General features: G+C 38.0%; 2 protein-coding genes across 6 annotated transcripts in view; one reads left to right on the forward strand and one right to left on the reverse strand.

Moving 5' to 3' along the window:
• Window positions 1–284: 284 nt before the first annotated feature.
• HNRNPA2B1 (heterogeneous nuclear ribonucleoprotein A2/B1) lies at window positions 285–10913 on the forward strand. 5 transcript variants are annotated; one of them, XR_006820527.1, is made up of 13 exons: window positions 285–503; window positions 3478–3513; window positions 3611–3721; window positions 3913–4059; window positions 4359–4569; window positions 4709–4810; window positions 4893–4973; window positions 5701–5763; window positions 7080–7199; window positions 7453–7575; window positions 8215–8297; window positions 9679–9816; window positions 10364–10913. XR_006820527.1 is itself a non-coding variant. In XM_046020980.1 (12 exons), the coding sequence occupies exons 1-11, from the start codon at window positions 498–500 to the stop codon at window positions 8274–8276; spliced, it is 1062 nt and encodes a 353-aa protein (XP_045876936.1). In that variant the 5' UTR covers window positions 285–497; the 3' UTR covers window positions 8277–8297; window positions 10364–10913. The 5 variants fall into 5 exon arrangements, 4 of the variants coding, with proteins under 4 accessions (XP_045876936.1, XP_045876939.1, XP_045876935.1 ...); XM_046020980.1 differs by lacking the exon at window positions 9679–9816; XM_046020979.1 differs by lacking the exons at window positions 9679–9816; window positions 10364–10913 and adding an exon at window positions 8454–8953 and having other exon boundaries at window positions 286–503.
• The window catches only part of NFE2L3 (NFE2 like bZIP transcription factor 3), a 30461-nt gene continuing 20931 nt past the window's right edge, over window positions 10477–20006 (reverse strand). Inside the window, exons 4-5 of the mRNA XM_046020978.1 lie at window positions 16798–16881; window positions 10477–16193 (exon numbers count right to left, since the gene is read on the reverse strand). Coding sequence (XP_045876934.1) covers window positions 14982–16193; window positions 16798–16881 — 1296 coding nt within the window. The 3' untranslated portion in view covers window positions 10477–14981. The remainder of the gene's footprint in view (window positions 16194–16797; window positions 16882–20006) is intronic.

Consider the following 20006-nt stretch of genomic DNA (forward strand, 5'->3'; position numbering starts at 1 on the left):
CTTTAAGCTCCTCCCGACAGCGTTAATTTCAAACTGCGCGACCGTTTTTCACCTGCCCTGCGCTAAGGCGGGGGCTGGACCCAATTCCCTGAGAGAGAAATACGCAGGACTCGAGCCTTCCGCAATTCACGGAGACCATTTACGCAAGTGACGTCACGCACTACTACTGGCTATAAGGGGGGGAGGAGTACGTATCTGGCGTAAGGAGGGCGTACAGCGTTCCCGCCATTGGCGGCGGTTAGGGCGTTTACGCAACGGCCTGACGTAGGGGAAGACGCGTTAGTCGGGGGGAAGGTTCTAGAAAAGCGGCGGCAGCGGCTCTAGCGGCAGTAGCAGCAGCGCCGGGTCCCGTGTGGAGGTGCTCTTAGCGGTGTTGTTTCTCGAGCAGCGGCAGTTCTCACTACAGCGCCAGGACGAGTCCGGTTCGTGTTCGTCCGCGGAGATCTCTCTCATCTCGCTCGGCTGCGGGAAATCGGGCTGAAGCGACTGAGTCCGCGATGGAGGTAACGGGTTTGAAATCAATGAGTTATTGAAAAGGGCATGGCGAGGCCGTTGGCCTCGGTAGAAGTCGGCCACCCGCCTCCGTCTGAGAGCGGCTATGAAATAGGGCCGCTTCAAAAGCGGTTGGCTTCAGGATATTTTTGAAGAGGGTTCGTTAGCGGAGGCCTGATTGAACAGTACCTTCCCCACCCTCAGCCTGCCGGCGCCATTTCCCTTTGCTGGGGGTGGGGGATGGGGAACTTCCACATGGCGGACGCAGTCCTCTTTAGGCGAAAAGTGGGGCGCGGAGGCGGGAATTCTTACTCCCTTTTTAAAGCACGCTTATTTGGGGGGCCCGGCGTCCCCGCATCTGAGCTTTTCGGCGGGCTTCGGATCCTCCTGAGCGAGGTCGCGGAGCTTCCCCTCCCCCTCCCCTCTCCCGGGAACCGGATTTGGCGGCCGCCATTTTCATTCCTTTCCTTCCTCGCGGCGTTTTTCTTTTCAATCTCTGGATCCTGTTAGTTTGACTCTTTTAACGAAGAACAGAAGTGGTTAACTATTTTTCTTTCTTTTCGGGCTGTTTTCATGCCGTTTCGAGGTGGATTCCGAGTGTTTTGTGAGCTTGGATCTTTAAAAGTCCTGCGCACCTCCTTAGAGTCTCTTTCCCTTCCCCTCGATGAAATGGCGCCATTGCGTTCAGAAGCCACACCGAAGAGCGGGCGGGTGGGGGAGTCGGTTCCCCGGGGCTGGTTCATACGATTTAAGAGGAGGAGGTAAAACTACCACCCAGGGTGTTGGGCCCAGTTTTAAGTCGAGCCGTACTACAATGAACATTTTGCTTTTCAACTGTCGGGGGGGGGGAATTCTCCCCCCACCCGCTTTTTTTCTTTTCTTTATTCCTTTATTTTCTTTCTTTTTTTTTTTTGAGTAACGGTATTATCTGGGTTTGCCGTGATTAAAAAGCTAGTTGAATCGCAGAAAACTTTAGAAATAAAAATTAAGTTAGTAGCGACTGGGTGGCAGTGGGGAAGGTGGTGGGAGGGGTGTCGGTTTCACAATTATTTTCCTGAAACATTTCTTTTCAACTGTAGAATTACTCGTATTTTAATATTTTTGCTGGGAAACAGTCTGTATTGGGTAATACCAGAGGTTTTGAGATACGGTAGGAATTAAGAGGAAAGTGAAAATTTTTATCTTCGGTTCTTTGGTTAAAACGTGGTTCAGTCCTTGCGAGTTAACGGCTGGGCCATTATGTATTTGAACTTTGTCATTTGCTTTTTTCATCTATGTTTGCTATGATGGTTGATCATTGTAAGAATAAGGTCTCAAGCGAAGGGGGCCTGATTGGGTATTTTCTTTGACCTTAAGCACACTTATAAAATAACTTTGTAATCGATAGTGGACATCGGGTAAGTTTGGAAAAAATTGAGGTAAGTAATGAGTTTTTGCCTTTTGTTAGTGATGTGTAAGAATTACTGTAAATGCTTTATTTTAACTGCGTAAATGTGGAGTGTAAAAGACCGACTTAACGCTAATTAGATAAATCAGCTTAATTTAAATACCATTATGTCAGATAATCGCTTAACGAGTTATTTGAGTATTTTGGGAGCTTCATAGTTTTTTTCACCTTTCAAATTTTTTCACAATTCTGAGAACTGCAGGGAAAAAAATCTTTATTAAATGCTTATCACTGTTTTTTGAGCTGTGTGGAAATTCATGCATGGAGGAAGAAACCTCCATAGATCTGAGAGAGCTGTAATATTATTTGATGTTAAGCTGTTATATGGGAAGGTATATTTGATCTTTGATTTGTATTATACACTAATAATAGTTGCTCCTGGACATTATGACTTATTCTGGTTTTTGGATATTTTAATTTTTTAACCTAGTTTTCTGAAAACACAGTATAACTCCCCCCCCCCCCCCCATTGACAGCCAAAAATACATGGCTCTTAATGCAACATATTTACTTGGTGGCTTAGAGGGCTTAGAATTTTTTTGACCCATGTCCCCTGTCTCCCCGCCCCCCCAACACACTTGTAAAATTAGAGACATTTGTGTTGTGTATTTTGCCAGATGGCCAGTAAGGCCAATACATGTGAGTTTTTGTGGGTGGTGATTTTGTCCCCTCCCTTCTCTGAAGTGTAAATTGTTGCAGTACAAAACTACCGAGTAGTTAACAGTGATCATTTAAAGTTTTATGGTTTTTGAAAGGTTAGATTACAGCAAACAGTTTACTGCACTAATGGTTCCGTAATAATTCAGACTGTTCTGTGTCCTGTCAATACCGAATACAAGTTTGCCCCCCAAAACCCCAGGTAGGTTAAAAACTATTGAAGCTCTGAATACCCAGCATTGGTCGTAAGTTATTTGTGCCTTGGTCAAAAGGGGGGGGGCAGATTTTATAAGGATGTTTTGGTACATACATTGAATGTTTTAAGATTTTTGTCATCCATTCCCCTCTCCCTGCGCTCCCCCCCCCAGTTCTTCATTGAGAGTTGGTATATGGGGAAAGATTTTTCTTGGTGGGGGTTTTTTTTTCCCCCTAATTGCGATGCATTAGAATCACCACCAGAGGGAGCAGTAAAGAAAAGAAATGTCACTGTTTAGACACTGAATCCTGAAATGGTAAATTATGGGTTATAAGTAAACAACAGTTTTGTATTAAGAAGCGGTATATTTACAGCATATTTAAAAGCCAGTTTCTTTGTTTTGGGCAGTAGGATTGAATGCAGATTTTGATAAAAGACCTTTAAACCTTCAATGACCAGAGAATAGGTTTATTCCTCTTTTCAGAAAGTTTTTAAGATAAAGGGATGTTAAATTTATTCAAAATAATTTAATGTCATGTAAATTTAGATCAAGCATTAATGATTTTGAGACTTGTGTAGCTCAGCTGGGGCAATTTTTTTGGTGTAACACAACTAATATGCATATGTAACACAACTAATAAACATATGGTTTAAATTTGATGTAAGTTTTTTTTTTCCCCCCCAGAAAACTTTAGAAACTGTTCCTTTGGAGAGGAAAAAGGTACTCTGCCAGCAGGTCACCTCATATTTAAGAATTTAATTTCCTGCATACAAAGAGGAAATGTAAATAAAAATTGAAATGGTGTTCTCCTTTGCAGAGAGAAAAGGAACAGTTCCGTAAACTCTTTATTGGTGGCTTGAGCTTTGAAACCACAGAAGAAAGTTTGAGGAATTACTACGAGCAATGGGGGAAACTTACAGACTGTGTGGTACGTTTATAGAAAAGCGCCTGCATATACTAGTCTTTAAACTGTTGGGTTACTGTGTTTAAGATGTTGAGTAAAATACGGAGAAAATTATTTTGATGTCTGTTCATTGTGAAAACTACTAATCTTTTAAATTGTTAATTCGTAACATAAGTAATGAAATGAGGGGCTAAAGTTTCCCCTTTGGTTTTAAGGTTATGAGGGATCCTGCAAGCAAAAGATCAAGAGGATTTGGCTTTGTAACTTTTTCATCCATGGCTGAGGTTGATGCTGCCATGGCTGCAAGACCTCATTCAATTGATGGGAGAGTGGTTGAGCCAAAACGTGCTGTTGCAAGAGAGGTGAGCAAACTATACCTGTACCGTTAATACAAAGAACATTCTGTCCCACTGAAGATTAGACTAACTTATGAAACAATTAAGTTTTGGATCTTCACAAGCTCTGTCAGTTTTCTACTCTTTGCTTTTCTTAGATTTACATCCCCCCTCCCCCCCAAAGAAAAAACTGCCTTCTTAGTTGTAAGATGTTGCTTTACCTGGTGCATTATCGTAGAATAAAGTCTGACTTTGGTTCCCAGGTAGTGTGCTTTAAATCGTGTTTTGGTTTCTTCTGTTAAGATTTTTTTCTCCCATTATTTCAGGAATCTGGAAAACCGGGGGCTCATGTAACTGTGAAGAAGCTGTTTGTTGGTGGGATTAAAGAAGATACTGAGGAACATCATCTTAGAGATTATTTTGAGGAATATGGAAAGATTGATACCATTGAGATAATTACTGATAGACAGTCTGGAAAGAAAAGAGGCTTTGGATTTGTTACTTTTGATGATCATGATCCTGTGGATAAGATCGTGTGTAAGTGTCTATAAGCAGTAGGTTGTGTTGTTGTTTACATACAAGGTTTTGGGTTTGTTAATTTTATTAAAAGGTAGATTGTACGGGTTGTGTACTGATAAGAATTTTTATATAATGGAGTGTGAACTCTTCATTTCAGTGCAGAAATATCATACCATCAATGGTCATAATGCAGAAGTAAGAAAGGCTCTGTCTAGACAAGAAATGCAGGAAGTCCAAAGTTCTAGAAGTGGAAGAGGAGGTAACTTTTTAAACATGTGTTCATTTTTCTTTTTAAAACTTATTGAATAAATGCTTGTTACTAACCTGACCACTGACTACAGGTAACTTTGGTTTTGGAGATTCTCGTGGTGGTGGTGGGAATTTTGGACCAGGACCAGGAAGTAACTTTAGAGGAGGATCTGGTAAGTTTGAGTTCTAAATGTTACAAGGGTATATATTCTAAATTAAAAACTCATTCAGAAAAACAAAACAAAAAAAAATTCAGTTTGAATTAGAGGAAATGTAGTCTAACTTTTTAAAGTTTTTTTAAGACTTAAGTAGATTGTATCCTGGTGGGATATTCTAAATTTGCCAGGTGTAGGAGGTTATAGTTAAAAACGTAATCTTAAAAATGTAATCCAAGACAGTTAATTGCAGAGATCCTTTTTAGGGTAGTACACTTAAAAAAAAAAAAAAAAGTTTTGTGATGAACCTAGCTTTAAAAAAATGGGTGTGCTCCTGAGTGGGAAGTGATGACCTGTAGAGAGTTTGTCTATAGGCTTTAAAAGGTCTGTATCAGTTAATATTTTTTTTCTTTAAGACTTCAGCTATATTTGAATTACTAATAATAATCTCATTCTTACGCATAAATAACTTGATCTTAGCCAAAAGGCCAAGAAGTGATCTTATGCATAAATAAATTGAATCTCTTAAAATTAAGTTTTGCCAAGTCTAAGCCCACAAATTAGACATTACCTTAGGAGATTTGTTTGTATACACCTTTGTCTTTAAAGAAATTAGTAACAGTACTTTTCTAGCACAAAGAGGGTGGTTCTTAATGATTTTCATTCAGAGGTATTAATGTAGAGGAAAGGGTAAGAAATTAAAACCAGGGTGAACAGAGTGTAATTTTTTTTCTGTCTCTAACAGATGGATATGGAAGTGGTCGTGGATTTGGGGACGGCTATAATGGGTATGGAGGAGGACCTGGAGGTCAGTGTCTGCTGCATTTTAGTTTGTGATTTAAAATTTTAAGTATATATGTATAGTTGCATGTTATACATTAATTTTTAATGTTCTGCATTTTATCCTTTGTAAAGGGCTTAGGTGGTAGTGGTTAAGTTATTTCGCTTTTCCTTCATAATTTGCATTTTAGTTGTATATCTTATGGAAAGTATTATTTGCTTATACGTGTTAAATACCAGTTGCAAAATCATTTAGGAGGATTTTAATAGAGAGCTTTAAGATTCCGCTGTCATGCCGTCCCATTGTTTCTTAAGCAAAGAATCAGATCTAGGTGTATTGTGTATGCTGTTTTCCTGAAAAACAGACCACTGGATGTAATAATCGTGGTCAACATGTAAGGGGAGGGGTTTGCAAGATCAGTTGTTCATCTTAAAATTAGTCCCTTACCAGGATAAATCCCCCACAGTAATTTATCTTAAAAAAACTAACTGAAAGAACTTCTGAAAATACACAATTGTACAGTTGTGTTCTTGGGACCAGCTCAAGTTGTGAGCCACTGTTCAATAACAAGTGATGTATTAGATGTATGTTCTGTTGGAGTATAGAAAAGTTTACATGCTTACTGATAAATGTCCTATTAAGAATGTGATATTAAAAATGGTGAGCAAGTAATAGACCTGATTGCTGGTTTTGCCACTTCTTGAGTATGGTTAAGTTAATCCTATATCCTAACTACATCAGTTTTGCTTTGAAATCCAAATACTTATTTGGTATTATGAGAAAGATGAGTTCTTGTATTTCAGTAATTGGAGAGTGCCATTTTAAGTTTCTGAATTACATCCAAGTTTGCTAATTTCTGGTCCTCCCCCCATTTCTACTCAGAAAACGGGTGTAGTGGGCATATTATTTAAGAGACATGGGAATTTATGGGGAAAAAACTTCTTGGAACTTAATCTTTCGGACCAGTAGGGACATGTGGCTTTTTTTTGGTCCTGCTACCCTGTGCCTCTTGTCTGCTCCCACAATCCTTAGGCAAAATACAAGTGTTTCAGGATATCTTCAAGAGAATCTTAATGTTTTTGCTGTCAGGGGAGAGCTGTGGCATTGCAAGTATTTGTCTCTGTAAAGGTTTTTAATCCAGTTTGAACAAGTGCTCCCTGCCCCTAAATGTTTACAAGGATAGGTACTCTGTTCTGCCCTTGAGGCTGTTAAGGAAGAGATTTCATAAAATAAGTACTTTGTTTATAAGAATGTGTTTTGGAAAGCTGGAAATGGGTGTGATAAGACAGTTCAAATGCCATTGAAAATATTAAGTAATTACTTAAAGGCTTATTTTATAATAGGTGGCAATTTTGGAGGTAGCCCTGGTTATGGAGGAGGAAGAGGAGGATATGGTGGTGGAGGACCTGGATATGGCAACCAGGGTGGGGGCTACGGAGGTGGTTATGACAACTATGGAGGAGGTAATAAATTCACCTGCAACCTTTATGTGGGAATTTGGATTGGAATTAATGACTTATAACATGAGATTTTGCATTACAATGTTGTCAGTAGTTGTCTTTAAAAACTGTGGAGTTGTAGATAGGGGTCTTGCATTTATTCTGATGATTTTCTGGGAGATTTGTTCTTAATATGCTTACCATGTTTCGCTGGTTTAATGCTTGAATGTGTTATTTTGAAGGTCATTGTGCAAAACCTATTCACATTTTTTCACAGGAAATTATGGAAGTGGAAATTACAATGATTTTGGAAATTATAACCAGCAACCCTCTAACTATGGTCCAATGAAGAGTGGAAACTTTGGTGGTAGCAGGAACATGGGGGGACCATATGGTGGAGGTAATTTATTAGATTGTTTACATTTCGTGATTAAAGGATACTTTCATGACTTTGAGAATGAAGACGTGTGATTGTTAGTTTGAGTAATACTTAAATTGTAATTCAGTATTAAATGGTGGGATATTCAGTGGTATAAATATTTTGGACATGGGAAAGTGGGTTGGGCATTTCAGGTGGGGATCTTATTTATTTTGGCTAATTATTTCTTACGAAAAAGCCAAAAGAAGATTGAGCACATTACAAGTTGTATGAAGTTCTAGGAATTCTCTTTGAAAATTAATTGAAAAAAATTTGGGATTATTTACTAAAAGTATTATTTAAGGTTTGGAGACAGTTCTAGTTCTAAACCAATGTTTTTATGCCTCTTATGTTTGGAATACCTTTTTTTAACCCTATACTGACAACTCTATAAAGGAGTAGCAGCAGTAAGATGTTTTCAAGTGTAAAGGGCAAAATTAAACTTTATGAGTCTGGGGTAATTCATCTCCCAAATTGTAGGTTAACCATAAGCAAATAATAGGTTATGAGCTGTGTTTCAAGAAGGGTATGTCTATAAAATAGAAATAGCTATAGATAGTATCGGCTTATTATGGAAATTGGAAATAAGTTTGCTTTCTCTTGCTGTTTCAATAATTCTAGGAAACTATGGTCCTGGAGGCAGTGGAGGAAGTGGGGGTTATGGAGGGAGAAGCCGATACTGAGCTTCTTCCTATTTGCCATGGGTAAGTAGCTTTTAAGTTTTACATTATTATTGTCTTGGGAGATCTAGCTGCCAGGAGTAAAAGCTTTTTAGGATCATGTTATCTTTCCTTAAAATCTGGTTAGATGGATAATTTCATAACCTATTTTTTTTTTACTCTTTACTTCTGTTGAAACAGGCTTCACTGTATAAATAGGAGAGGATGAGAGCCCAGAGGTAACAGAACAGCTTCAGGTTATCGAAATAACAATGTTAAGGAAACTCTTATCTCAGTCATGCATAAATATGCAGTGATATGGCAGAAGACACCAGAGCAGATGCAGAGAGCCATTTTGTGAATGGATTGGATTATTTAATAACATTACCTTACTGTGGAGGAAGGATTGTAAAAAAAAAAAAAATGCCTTTGAGACAGTTTCTTAGCTTTTTAATTGTTGTTTCTTTCTAGTGGTCTTTGTAAGAGTGTAGAAGCATTCCTTCTTTGATAATGTTAAATTTGTAAGTTTCAGGTGACATGTGAAACCTTTTTTAAGATTTTTCTCAAAGTTTTGAAAAGCTATTAGCCAGGATCATGGTGTAATAAGACATAACGTTTTTCCTTTAAAAAAATTTAAGTGCGTGTGTAGAGTTAAGAAGCTGTTGTACATTTATGATTTAATAAAATAATTCTAAAGGAAATTGTGTAATTATAGACTTTTTATTTTAAATAAGTTAAGGAGTGGGTAGTATAATTAAGGTCCATTGCAAAGCTGTTGTTATATTTGTGTAAGATAAATGCTGGTCAGATGTAAGTGTGTTGTCTGCAATTCATCAGGATTAAATTATCTAGATAACTTAAGGGATATCTCTGCAAAGAGAAACACCTTTTTAGATCTTTTAGATGCTGCTTCTTCAATGCAAGGAAAGGAAATAACCCCAGCGAGGTACTCTTCAGGGATACAGGTCTAGTACAAGAGAACTCTTGACGGCTACTAAGTTCAGCCAGTCTTAAAAAACTGTGCTGTTTCTGCAAAGCTTTAAACTACAGTAGTTTATAAGGATGACAACGAAAGCTGAGGGTGTAGAGCAAAATAGTTCTAAGCTTCAGTTAAACTTCTTTAGGTAAGATCTTAATTTACTTTTCCTTTCTTAATTTTCCTCCCCAAAAGATAAACTAATACTACTCTTCAATGGTCTTTCAGTATAGTGGTTCTTATGTAGTTTAACATAGCTGTAAATTTGAGTTTAACAATTTATAAACTCAAGAGAATAATCTTATAAACCCTGTTTTCCATTCTGTCATTTACTTAAATTATTTTGGTTGTTTTTCCCCCCCCCCCTTTTTTTCCTTCTTTCCCACCCCCTCCCCCTCTATGAAGATTCAGGTGCTTAACATATCATTTTTTTCCCTGCTGGAATTTTAGCATTGATATGAACCATGGACAAGTATATTCTGCTGCCACAAAGACTGTAAAGTGCTTCATTTCAACAACTGAGGCGCAAGCCAAGTGATCATTAATAAAGCTTTTCTTGGTTCCTTCAGTGGTGTTGGTAGTAAAATGGTAGGTAAAAGTTAGGCTGCAAGTTCAATAAATCATGAAATTACCCATCATTACACCCTTGTGTATTCACGTTTCTTGGATCAAGCATTTTGAGTGAACTCTAGTGGTTTTTATTAAAAATAAAGACATTTTGTTCTTCTGTTATATGGTTGTTTTAGTTTTACATGCTTATCAGGATCAGGTTCAGGAGAAGGTAGGGTAAAATGGTTGAAACTATTTCCAGATGATAGTTTATACTTAACAAATAAGGTGTCTACGTTATAAATCCTGTATGTATCCAGTACTAAATATTTGGGTTTAAATGTGATAATTTTTTCCCAACCCCGTACCTTATAGGAGAGATGTAGGTTGGCTGCTGAAATTCTTAAATGTCATCAGAGTTTGATATGCCTGGCTTTATTGCCTTTTCAGGAATGTGATAATCAGGGCATATTCTACTTTATGCACCAGTGAGTCTTCTTTGATCCTAAAACCACCACTGAAGTTATTTAGGTTCTTTGGACAAACATGATAAACTTCTTCAGATACTTTTTTTTTCCTTTGGCAGGAAGGTGTCTTGCTGCAGGTAACTAATGAAGAAGTGGTCAACCACAGAGTCTTCAAGAAATAAGAAATTCTGTACCATCTGAAAGTAGTTCTTGTTGGTGCCTTCATTTAAAAAAAAAAAAAAGCACTTTAAGTTTAAAGGGAAATGTTTTCTGATAAAATACAAACTTCATTTAGTACAGGTTCTTAATATAAAACAATTACAAAATGAGTGTTGTTTGTAAAAGAGTAACATCAAATAAGCTAGAGAGAGAAATGTATCATGTTTTAAACTAGGTTTTGTGAGTAGACAGATAAAAATTCTATTTTAAATATAAAGTTTATAAAATAAACACTTTTGTATTAAAATACTTGGTGTAATGTTTACACATAAAATGTGTGAATCTTGTTCTATAAACATTCAGTTGTCTAAAAGATTGCCATCCCCTAGATTTTTCAAAGCAGTTTGAAAAAATGCATATTGCCATTTTTCTTTAAGTATTGATAGTCCAATAAGGATTTGTGGACATTATTGGCTGTCCCTAATAAAATGCCATTCTTTATATACTGTACATTCAGCGTTTGAATACTGCTCTAGTTTTCTGGCTTTACCTTGTATGTTTAACATTGCTGGTGGCGTTGTTAAAAATATTTTTACTAGAGCGGTCCCAGTTAAGTGACTGCAAAGCACTGAGACAGTCTGTCATAGTAGCTACTCAAATGTTGATGACTTTTATATGCATTTTAACTGAGTTTCAGTGGTTGTCTTTTTAAAGGTTTAAACATGGTGTACAGAATTTAACAAGCAGTAGCTTTCTTGTATATATCTGAAACAATGAAAGATAACAGGAAAGATACATAGTAAGGTTGATAAAACTTTTTTTTTGTTTGTTTTGATAATGAGGTGTATCTCACAGGTAAGTCAAACTGATGATTAACAGAAGATAAGCTACATTGTTACTTGCTTAAAATACAGTAGATGCATCCATCAACTAAACTTTTTAGAGTACTTAAAAATCAGGTACATAATTTGAAGGTTTTGAAGGAGGTAAATCAAGTTGGTATAACAGCACAACCTGAAGTACTGAACCCTTAATCAGGACAAACTTCTAAAAATACAGCACACAATAGGCTGAAAAGAACTGGCTTATTGCAGTTAAGCAGGTAATATTGAATAATCACATGGTCATTCCCTTGTGTAAGTATCTTGGGCTGCTAATTTCTGTTAGAACTTCACATTTAAGGTAGTTAAGTTTTTCACATGGGAACATTTTTTGGCATGTTGCTGCATTATATATTTCTATATAAGGCTTAATCCTTACGTTGAATATTAGGCAGTTTGGAGCAACACTGAATTTGTTACTTTCCACAGTATTTGTAGGAAACAACTTGAAAAACTACTTAGCTGGATTTTGTTTAAGTTCAAGGTTGCCTTTAGGAAAAGCTTCATTAGGGCATACTTGACAGGGCTGGCAAGTTGGGACTGGCTATTTCCTTTCCCTATACTTAGTTATTGGAGCAGTCAAAAAACCGTCGACAGAATCAATGTTTGGCAGTACCTTGTATCCTAATGGTCACATGTGAATGGAAGGCGTTTGTTTACTCCTTGAACTACTGGGAAACTAGCATCATTGGGAGCCATATTGAGGGCTGGCTTCCACATTAGGAGTGTTAATCTTTACTGGAAGTTTTTGAAACTTATTCCTTCTATTGCATGTAAGGTTTTCAATAACTGGTGTATGAATACAAGCCAAGATGGTCTAAAAGGGATTATAACTATTTGCACAAAGTGTTCAGAGTACTGAGTTAATTTAAGGAAACTTGAAAAAGAATCCTGTCTCTGTTCTTAGTATTGACAATTACTAGTTTACAAGTGTGGGTTTCTTTCCAAAAAGGTAGACAACACTAACACAATCATACACATTCTTGACAACATTTGATGTAAATTTGATCTCTGAGCTTGGAATGACTGCCTCTAGATGGTTGCTACACCCCTTTCAGTTTTAATGACACTGTTTAGTACTGCGCCGATCATTTAGATGTAACATCTTTGGGTGATGCGTCTAACTAGTGAAGTGAGTAGACTACCCAAGAAGGGGGAGGTTAAGAATGATCTAGACATAAAAAGCGTGTAAGTCTTAATATGTGCACAGTGTAGTCTGAGTTGTGTCTGGGGCCTGAATGTGTGCAGATTGGGTTTTCTGAATGTTCTAAAGGTCCTGGTAGAACTGAGGCCAGCCTTGAGACGAATCCAAATTATCCAGACATTCCTTAGTACATGTTGCATGGAAATTAATACACACTTGAAAATAAAATTTCACTTGTAAGATGGTTCAGCATGGATGTCTGTTGATGGCTCTTGGAATATGAAGGATTTATTTGGAAAAGAATAAATGAGATGCTGAGATTTCTTCCCTTGTAACTTTTATAATTGGAGGAGTGACTTCCGGATTAACAGTTGTTTCCCATAGGTAAAGAAGATAAGACTACTTTTGGGACCAATTCAAACTGGGTTGTAAGCAGATGCAAGAGGGGAAGGGGTACCTATCGGAAAAGGTCTTTAAAAGCTAAGGGTTAATTAACGAGTTTAAGTGTAATAAGTATTACTGATCTCAGCTGTCTTACTGATTCCCTTGAAATTTACATTTGTAAACCCTATACCAAATACCTGAAACGCTAGCGGTATGAGGTTACCTACCTCTCCCACCATCAGACCCTTATTTTGATAAGATTGTTTCACAGTTAAACAGCCTTGACACTGTTAGTCATGTTTAAGGAGTGGCAGCTAAGGGAGCAGCTTGGTTCAGATTCTGCCAGGTAAAGTGCATATAGCTTCAGTGAGAACTTTTGAGATTTTGAATATGGTCAGAAGCCAAATAGATCAGATTTCTCCTTTTCAGCCATTCACCTATCTTCCTGAGCTCCAGGATAATCTACACTTCAAGAAAACTGGAATATTTTAGTCCTTCAGGTATCCCATTTCTTCTGCAAGAGAATTTAGACTAAAATGTTGGCCTGGCATTTCCACTGCCGAAAAGAGTATCATGAGAGTAAGCAGCTCTAGTTTACATCCTTTGAAGCCAGATTTTTCTTTGGAAGTTTGGTGCATTTACCTTCAATGTGCCATATACCTTCCAGATTTCAAACCGTCGTTTTGAGTTTCAGTTCCTAAGTCCCTGTTCTTAGGTGTGTGTGTACCCATGTTTGAACCTTTGGTGTATAGTTCATTGTGGTGCTTGATATTTTCAGGGATTTGAGAATAATGCCCAGTCTTACAAGTGTTAAACAGTTGGGTAGATAAGGCTACCCGTAGGTAAGTTTGTACCACGGAAGATTAAATTGTAGATGCGAGGGACTTTATGTAGAAATGTGCCCTCCTTGCAACTGAGATAACCAACTTAGAATTTGAATAGACTGTTAGCATACAAAACTGACTATAACAACCCTGGAAGCATCTTGTTGGCAAAATCTAGGCTAAAGAAATGCCTTCCTAGGCTCAGTTTAAAAGTGCTTTTTATAAAAATCTAGACACTGAAAGCACTGCATTTTTCTAAAACCAAGGTGATACTTTGGTGATAACTCTTTGGCAGACCATTATGGCAGAAATAACATCTGACAACACTGACTCTAATTTTGGAATTAAACATTAGCAGTATGCATGTTAATATTGGCAAACCTTGGACATTTTCAGAAAATAATCTCCATCTTGCTGTTGGAATAAGCTTGAGCTTTCATTTCAAACGCCATTTCTAGTATTTATTTCATTGTCCTTAACCAGATGTTCACATTTTTGGTTGTAAAGTCCATGCTCTACTGACTTCCCCTTACTGTTGGCTTGTGTTCTTGTGTGTCTTATGTTTTCACATTGTTACATGAGGCCGCCTGGGGGAGAGGTCCATGTTCTAGATGTGTAGGAATTTCCACAGGCTGGCTTAACTTGCTGGCTAGGTCTGTTTTGCCTACTAAGAAGAGGTATAAACTTTTTGTGAATGCATTCTCACTTTTGAAGTCCAGTTTTTTCTTGGCACCCAAGTCAAAGGGATGACTTCAGTTTGGCCTGAGTCTCAAACCCACACTATGCTGCCTTATTGGCTACGTACTCACCTGTATTCCTGAATGTGGGTTTTATGGAGAATATCCAAGGTAAATAATGGTGAAATTTTTATAAATTCAAATTTATTTCCACAGAAAGCAATTTAAGTATTCATAGATAAAATAGCTTTTGTTAAGGCTCCATATATTTAGTGGTAACTCAATGTTAAAAAATTAAAACTTGAAGCTAAATTACATTGCATTTCAAGTCACAAAAAATCAAAATGTTTAAAAGTAATTTACATCCAGTGTTTGCTCTTTGAAGTGACTGTTACTGGGAAAAAAAGCAACCACATGACTGGATTGTCTGCTTTTCAGTCACCCTGTTCTTTGTACATAGACATTTGAGTTCTGCATAAATACAGTTGGACTTGATGAAAAGTTGCGGCTTCCCCAAAATTTCCCACAAACTAAATCCATGGGTTTCAAAATGTAGTCCTGAGTGATTCAAGTAGCAGTAATAAAAGGTAATACTTTGAAGCAGTTTCAGTGGTTTGTGGCCATGTATCAGTTTAACTTATACATAATGGAATCCACCTTCAGTTTCTTCACTTTCTTTTTCCCTTACGGTTTTCCTTTTTGTGGCCTGAGGTAAGCAGTTCCTTAGGTACAATCAAAACACTTCCATCTTGGCTGCACTCAAGAACATAGTGGTTTGGATTGACAGGCCTACCATCATCATCTCTTAACCTACTAAAAATACTGTGATAAAGATGACGCAGTTTTTGTTTCATTGTGGTAATAGCTTTGTTATACTGGGCTCGTTCTCTCTTAAGGATTTCCTTCTTGGCTTGCAAGTTACATAAATCATCTTCGAGATTCAGAATTATATCCAGTTTGCGTTTACGACAGTTCTGAGCAGCAACTTTATTTTTCCCTCTTCTTCTAATACCACGCATGAGTGACACTTGTAAATCTGTCAAGTAGTGCCTGCTTAGCATGTTGTTGAAAGACTCAACAGGCATATGGACAATTTCATCTACAGAAAAAGGGATATGGAGAGCCTTAGCACGTCGCTCATCACGACTTAAGTTTTTGTCTGTGTCACTGAGGTACTTACTTATTTTCTGTGACTTCCCATGCTGTGAAAAAGATCTAGGGGTGGAATCTAGAGCACCTGGCTCTATGTGGTAAGTGTGGTTATGATGTATGTGTTGAAAAGCAAGGTCCCCATGAAAGCCAGAATCATTTCTCTGGCCCATGTGACAAAGCTTACTGGGATCTGGGTAGTAGCCTCCAACAGCTCCTTCCAGGTCACTATAACCTGTAGCGCCACCTTCACACACTGAGCAAGAGGAATTATACTTGGTGACAGAAGTACTGTTGCTTGAATTTAAGGAAGGCCCAGAATCAGAATCCAGTTCTTCAAAAAGCTGAGACACTTCCATTGAATCAAAACCTGCTTCTGTTGCCAAGGACATTAAATTTGTCTCATCAAATATGCTTATATCAAGGTCATGGAGAAGGTCTTGACTTAGATTCCTCATCTGATTGCCAACAAGGGGAAGAAATCCTGTCAGATTAGTTCCAGGAAGGGTCTGTTCAGGACTGGTAGTATGAGAATTTGACTGCAGAAATGGTTCTTCTGGTTGTGAAGTCCTTGTTGCTGGTTCTCTTCTAAATGTATTGTCAGGACACAGCAACATGGCATCATGGAGATTCACATCGTGACTTATAGCTTGGCTAAAGTTTATGTTACGTGTTGAAGAATACATGCCATCACTGATACTACCTGGAAAAAAATCTCCAAGTGCGATGCCCTGAAAAGGGAAAAGACACTTTAAACACAATCTTAATTTCAGCAGCAGTACAGTAACTAATATAGCACTCTTTCCTCAGTTTACTAAATCTAGGCAAATACAGTATGCAGTGTGAACCCAAATCTGAATGATACTGTATGTAGGGAAAGGTTTTGTTTTGTTTTGTTTTGTTTTTTTGGTACATCCTGAAAATTAGTTTGTTAATATAAAAGTTGGTCTTGAATCAACCTAGCTGTTGGCAGTAAATCCACATTGAAGTAGTCTGGGCAAGGTCTTTTACTAAAAAAGTCAGAGCAGCATAGTCGAGTATGACATAAATGCTACCAGAAAAATAATCAAATAATCCTGCCTTAGTTTGTCGAGTATTTACTGTTGTTTTTGATTCAGTGAATCCCAAATTTTATTATATCCTTGTGATCATTTAGGAGGAACAGTATACATACTTGGTTAATTCTCTAAAATTAAAGTACTGTAAAAAGTAATCCTGTCTGCATTTATATAATGCAGTACTGTTACAGTATATAAACTGTCATCCCATTTAAAGAGGTTAAACGTTCATGGATCAGTGATTTCCTACAAGAATGAAAGCCAAGGTTTTAATTACCTCCATTGAATTTTCAGGCTGTGACAAAAGCATCTGAGGTAAGTCATCCAGAGAGAAAGCTGTTTCTGTCCCATTCAGAAATCTCTGTAAGGAAACATAAGGTTCACCATTAAGTTAAAAGGCAGAAGAGGTTGTTTATTGGGGCTTTAGGCTCAACTGAAGGAGAAGCAGACTCCCTGTGGAGCTGGGAGCCTGATGCAGGACTTGATCCTGGGATTCTGGGATCATGACCTGAGCTGAAAGCAGTAGGCTTAATCTTGAAAGGATAACCAGGTTTTCTCTCCTGGATTTTTATGCCTATTTTGGAATTTTTACATTCCTGTTTCAATGTTCATCTTCCATATAACTTTTGGCTGGTATTCTCACCTTCCATATTACTTGGCTGGTATTCTTTATCCTGCCTTGTTTTTACCATGGCTAACCCTCCAAATTGGTTATAAGATTTGTAATTTTTACAAGTCAAATATTTACATTTACCACAATGTTTCTGGCAACTTCGCTCATTGTTGCTTTATCCCAGACTTCAGGTTTGTTTCTTACTGAAATAACTCCTTTGGACAGCTCTTTTAGAGATGCTCCACCAGTGGTAAACTCGGTTTTTGTAACCTGGGTTTATTTTGCTTTCATGCTTAAACAGTGATTTATGTGGTAAGATGATCAAATTTAATGTTTTGCACTAAGGCATGTATTGCTACTGATGTCAGTCTCATTTCATAGCCAGTCTCTTTTTTTCCTCCAGTAATTTTAAAAGGTTTTTTATAGCCAATCTCTTTTTTTCCTCCAGTAATTTTAAAGTTTTTTTCCCCCTGTAGTCTGTTGTCTTACTTCACTTTGATGTTTTGGAGATTTAATGTTTTTACTCACTTTGTTGGGACTCTGTACTCCTTTAATCTGAGTCCTAAAATCACTTCAATTTTCAAAATATTTTGCCATAAACACTCTGAAGACTGCTTCGTCTTCATCCCAGAATTTTCTCTGTCTTAATTTTTTTATATTTAAGGGTGAGCTCATCTTTGTTGGTAACTTTTTCTGTAGGAATCCCACATACTGAGGGTTACCTACCAACTATAAATTTTTTTTTTTTTTTTCTCTGCAAGGACCAGTTTTTATACCATTTTGTAGACCTTGCTTTTTTGGATCAGGATTTCCTGATAGTAATGGTAGTGTGGATTCAGACTTCAAACACTGGGCTCATTTGGGATTCTGATTTCTAGGATGGATAGACTACTTCCTTGCTCATGTCTCCGGGATTGTCCTAGTCCATCTCCTAACAGAAGAGTCTTTAAATTCTGAGCTTTAAGTGGGGAATTTTGGTATCCCTAGGTATGGGCTTGAGACCTCATTGCTCATCTGTTCAACCCTCAGTTGTGACATCTGTATCCATTTTTTCACTGGGGCTGCTTCAGTTTTGTTGTCTGATTAGCTTTTAAAAATTCTGGATTTGAATCGCCTTTTTGTTGTATCTACAGAGTTCCCTTTCTTGCTTTTGAGTTCTGCTATGCACTTAAAATACTTTTATTCAAGATTTCTGGTTCTGGTCTATCATAGGGGTTTTATCTTTACTTTGTAGTAAGTTCACATTCCTGAACTCCCCTCCCCTAGCTTTATACTTGAAGAAGGGCCCCCCCCCCCACTTTTTTTTTTACGGATTCAGACCAGTGTCAGACTTAATTGTTCTAAGTGTATACAAATATTTGGTTTCTCTTTCCACTAAATACCTTGGGTTCTATGAGGCCATGCTTTCAAGGCACATAATACAATAAATCTAAAGGCTTTCTGTGTCTACAGATGCTACAGGACCATCTAAGCTCAAATGGTAGATAAGATTTCTTCCTTTACTAGCAAATCATTCTTAGTGGGCTGGAGACTTATTTGCTAACTTGACTGTTAATAATTTCTTAAGATAGCTCAGAATAGTTCTATTTCTGTTAATGATCCCAAACTTGAGTCATTAGTCCTGGCCCAACCATGGACCAAAATTTGCAGATGGTCAGAAGTGTCTGAGTATCAGCACAAATCTGGATTCCTGTGAAAATCTTAAAATTGTAGGTAAATAAAACTATGTGCAGAAAAGAAAGCCTTAATATTTAGAACACAGGTACAGTATGAAGCCCATTCTGCTTTAAGTGAATTATGGACTGATCCTTCAGGCCAGTCAGGTATGTTTCATTAAACGTTTATGTGTTTAATGCCCGTGGAGATGGCAAACTGAGAGGCTAATTCCTACTGAGCCAGGCCCTGGCCTGGGTCTGAGATACAGATCTGAGATGGAAGGGGGCTTATAGACAACTAAGATGTGCCTCAGAGACAACTGAGGGCTTGCTCTTCCCAGATTCCCTTCTGCCCTGATGGGGCTAACAGCTTCATGTTTTACTGGTCCTTGACAGTTTCCTTATTCTTTGATGCTTCCCTTAAACATGCCCTCACTTCTTCAACAAAAACCCCTTCTCCTTAAAATCTCATCAGATGTGTTATGTGCTTTCTAGTTCAGGGCCTTTACATCTGTTTGAAGTCCATGCAACAGAGTTCTTCTGTCTGTAACTTAAGAATTCTTTTTGAGACATTAGATCTTACACAAAAATGGACAACTGAGACATTCTTTCAGTTAACCAAGATGTGTGATTATTTTTTAAGACTTTATTAGGCACAGAGCATAAGCTGGAGGAATGGCAGGCAGAAGCAGGCTCCCCACTGAACAGAGTCCCATGGGGCTCGATCCCAACCTGAGCTAAAGGCAGACAACCAACCAACTGAGCCACCCAGGCAGCCTGTTAAGTGTAATTTAGATTGCCAAGAAATGGTCAGTCTTTTTTTTTTTTTTTTAATTTGACACAGAGATCACAAGTAGGCAGAGAGAGAAGGGGAAGCAGGCTTCCCTGCCAAGCATAGACCCCGATGTGGGGTTCAATCCCAGGACCCCGAGATCACAACCCAAGCCAAAGGCAGAGACCCAACCCACTGAGCCACCCAGGCGACCCTGGTCAGTCAGTCTCTCTTACTATTCTAACTAAAACTTCATGTTGGGCGCCTGGGTGGCTCAGTGGGTTAAGCCGCTGCCTTCGGCTCAGGTCATGATCTCAGGGTCCTGGGATCGAGTCCCGCATCGGGCTCTCTGCTCCGCAGGGAGCCTGCTTCCCTCTCACTCTCTCTGCCTGCCTCTCTGCCTACTTGTGATCTCTCTCTGTCGAATAAATAAATAAAATCTTAAA

This window comes from Meles meles, chromosome 10, assembly GCF_922984935.1.
Source record: "Meles meles chromosome 10, mMelMel3.1 paternal haplotype, whole genome shotgun sequence".
NCBI classification, from domain to species: Eukaryota; Metazoa; Chordata; class Mammalia; order Carnivora; family Mustelidae; genus Meles; species Meles meles.

Bases quoted from the DNA above. Each gene is read 5' to 3' on its own strand.
- HNRNPA2B1 (XM_046020980.1), top strand. The intron at 4,974-5,700 runs GTAAGTTTGAGT...TGTCTCTAACAG, and splicing joins TAACTTTAGAGGAGGATCTG to ATGGATATGGAAGTGGTCGT. The intron at 7,576-8,214 runs GTAATTTATTAG...CAATAATTCTAG, and splicing joins GGGGGGACCATATGGTGGAG to GAAACTATGGTCCTGGAGGC.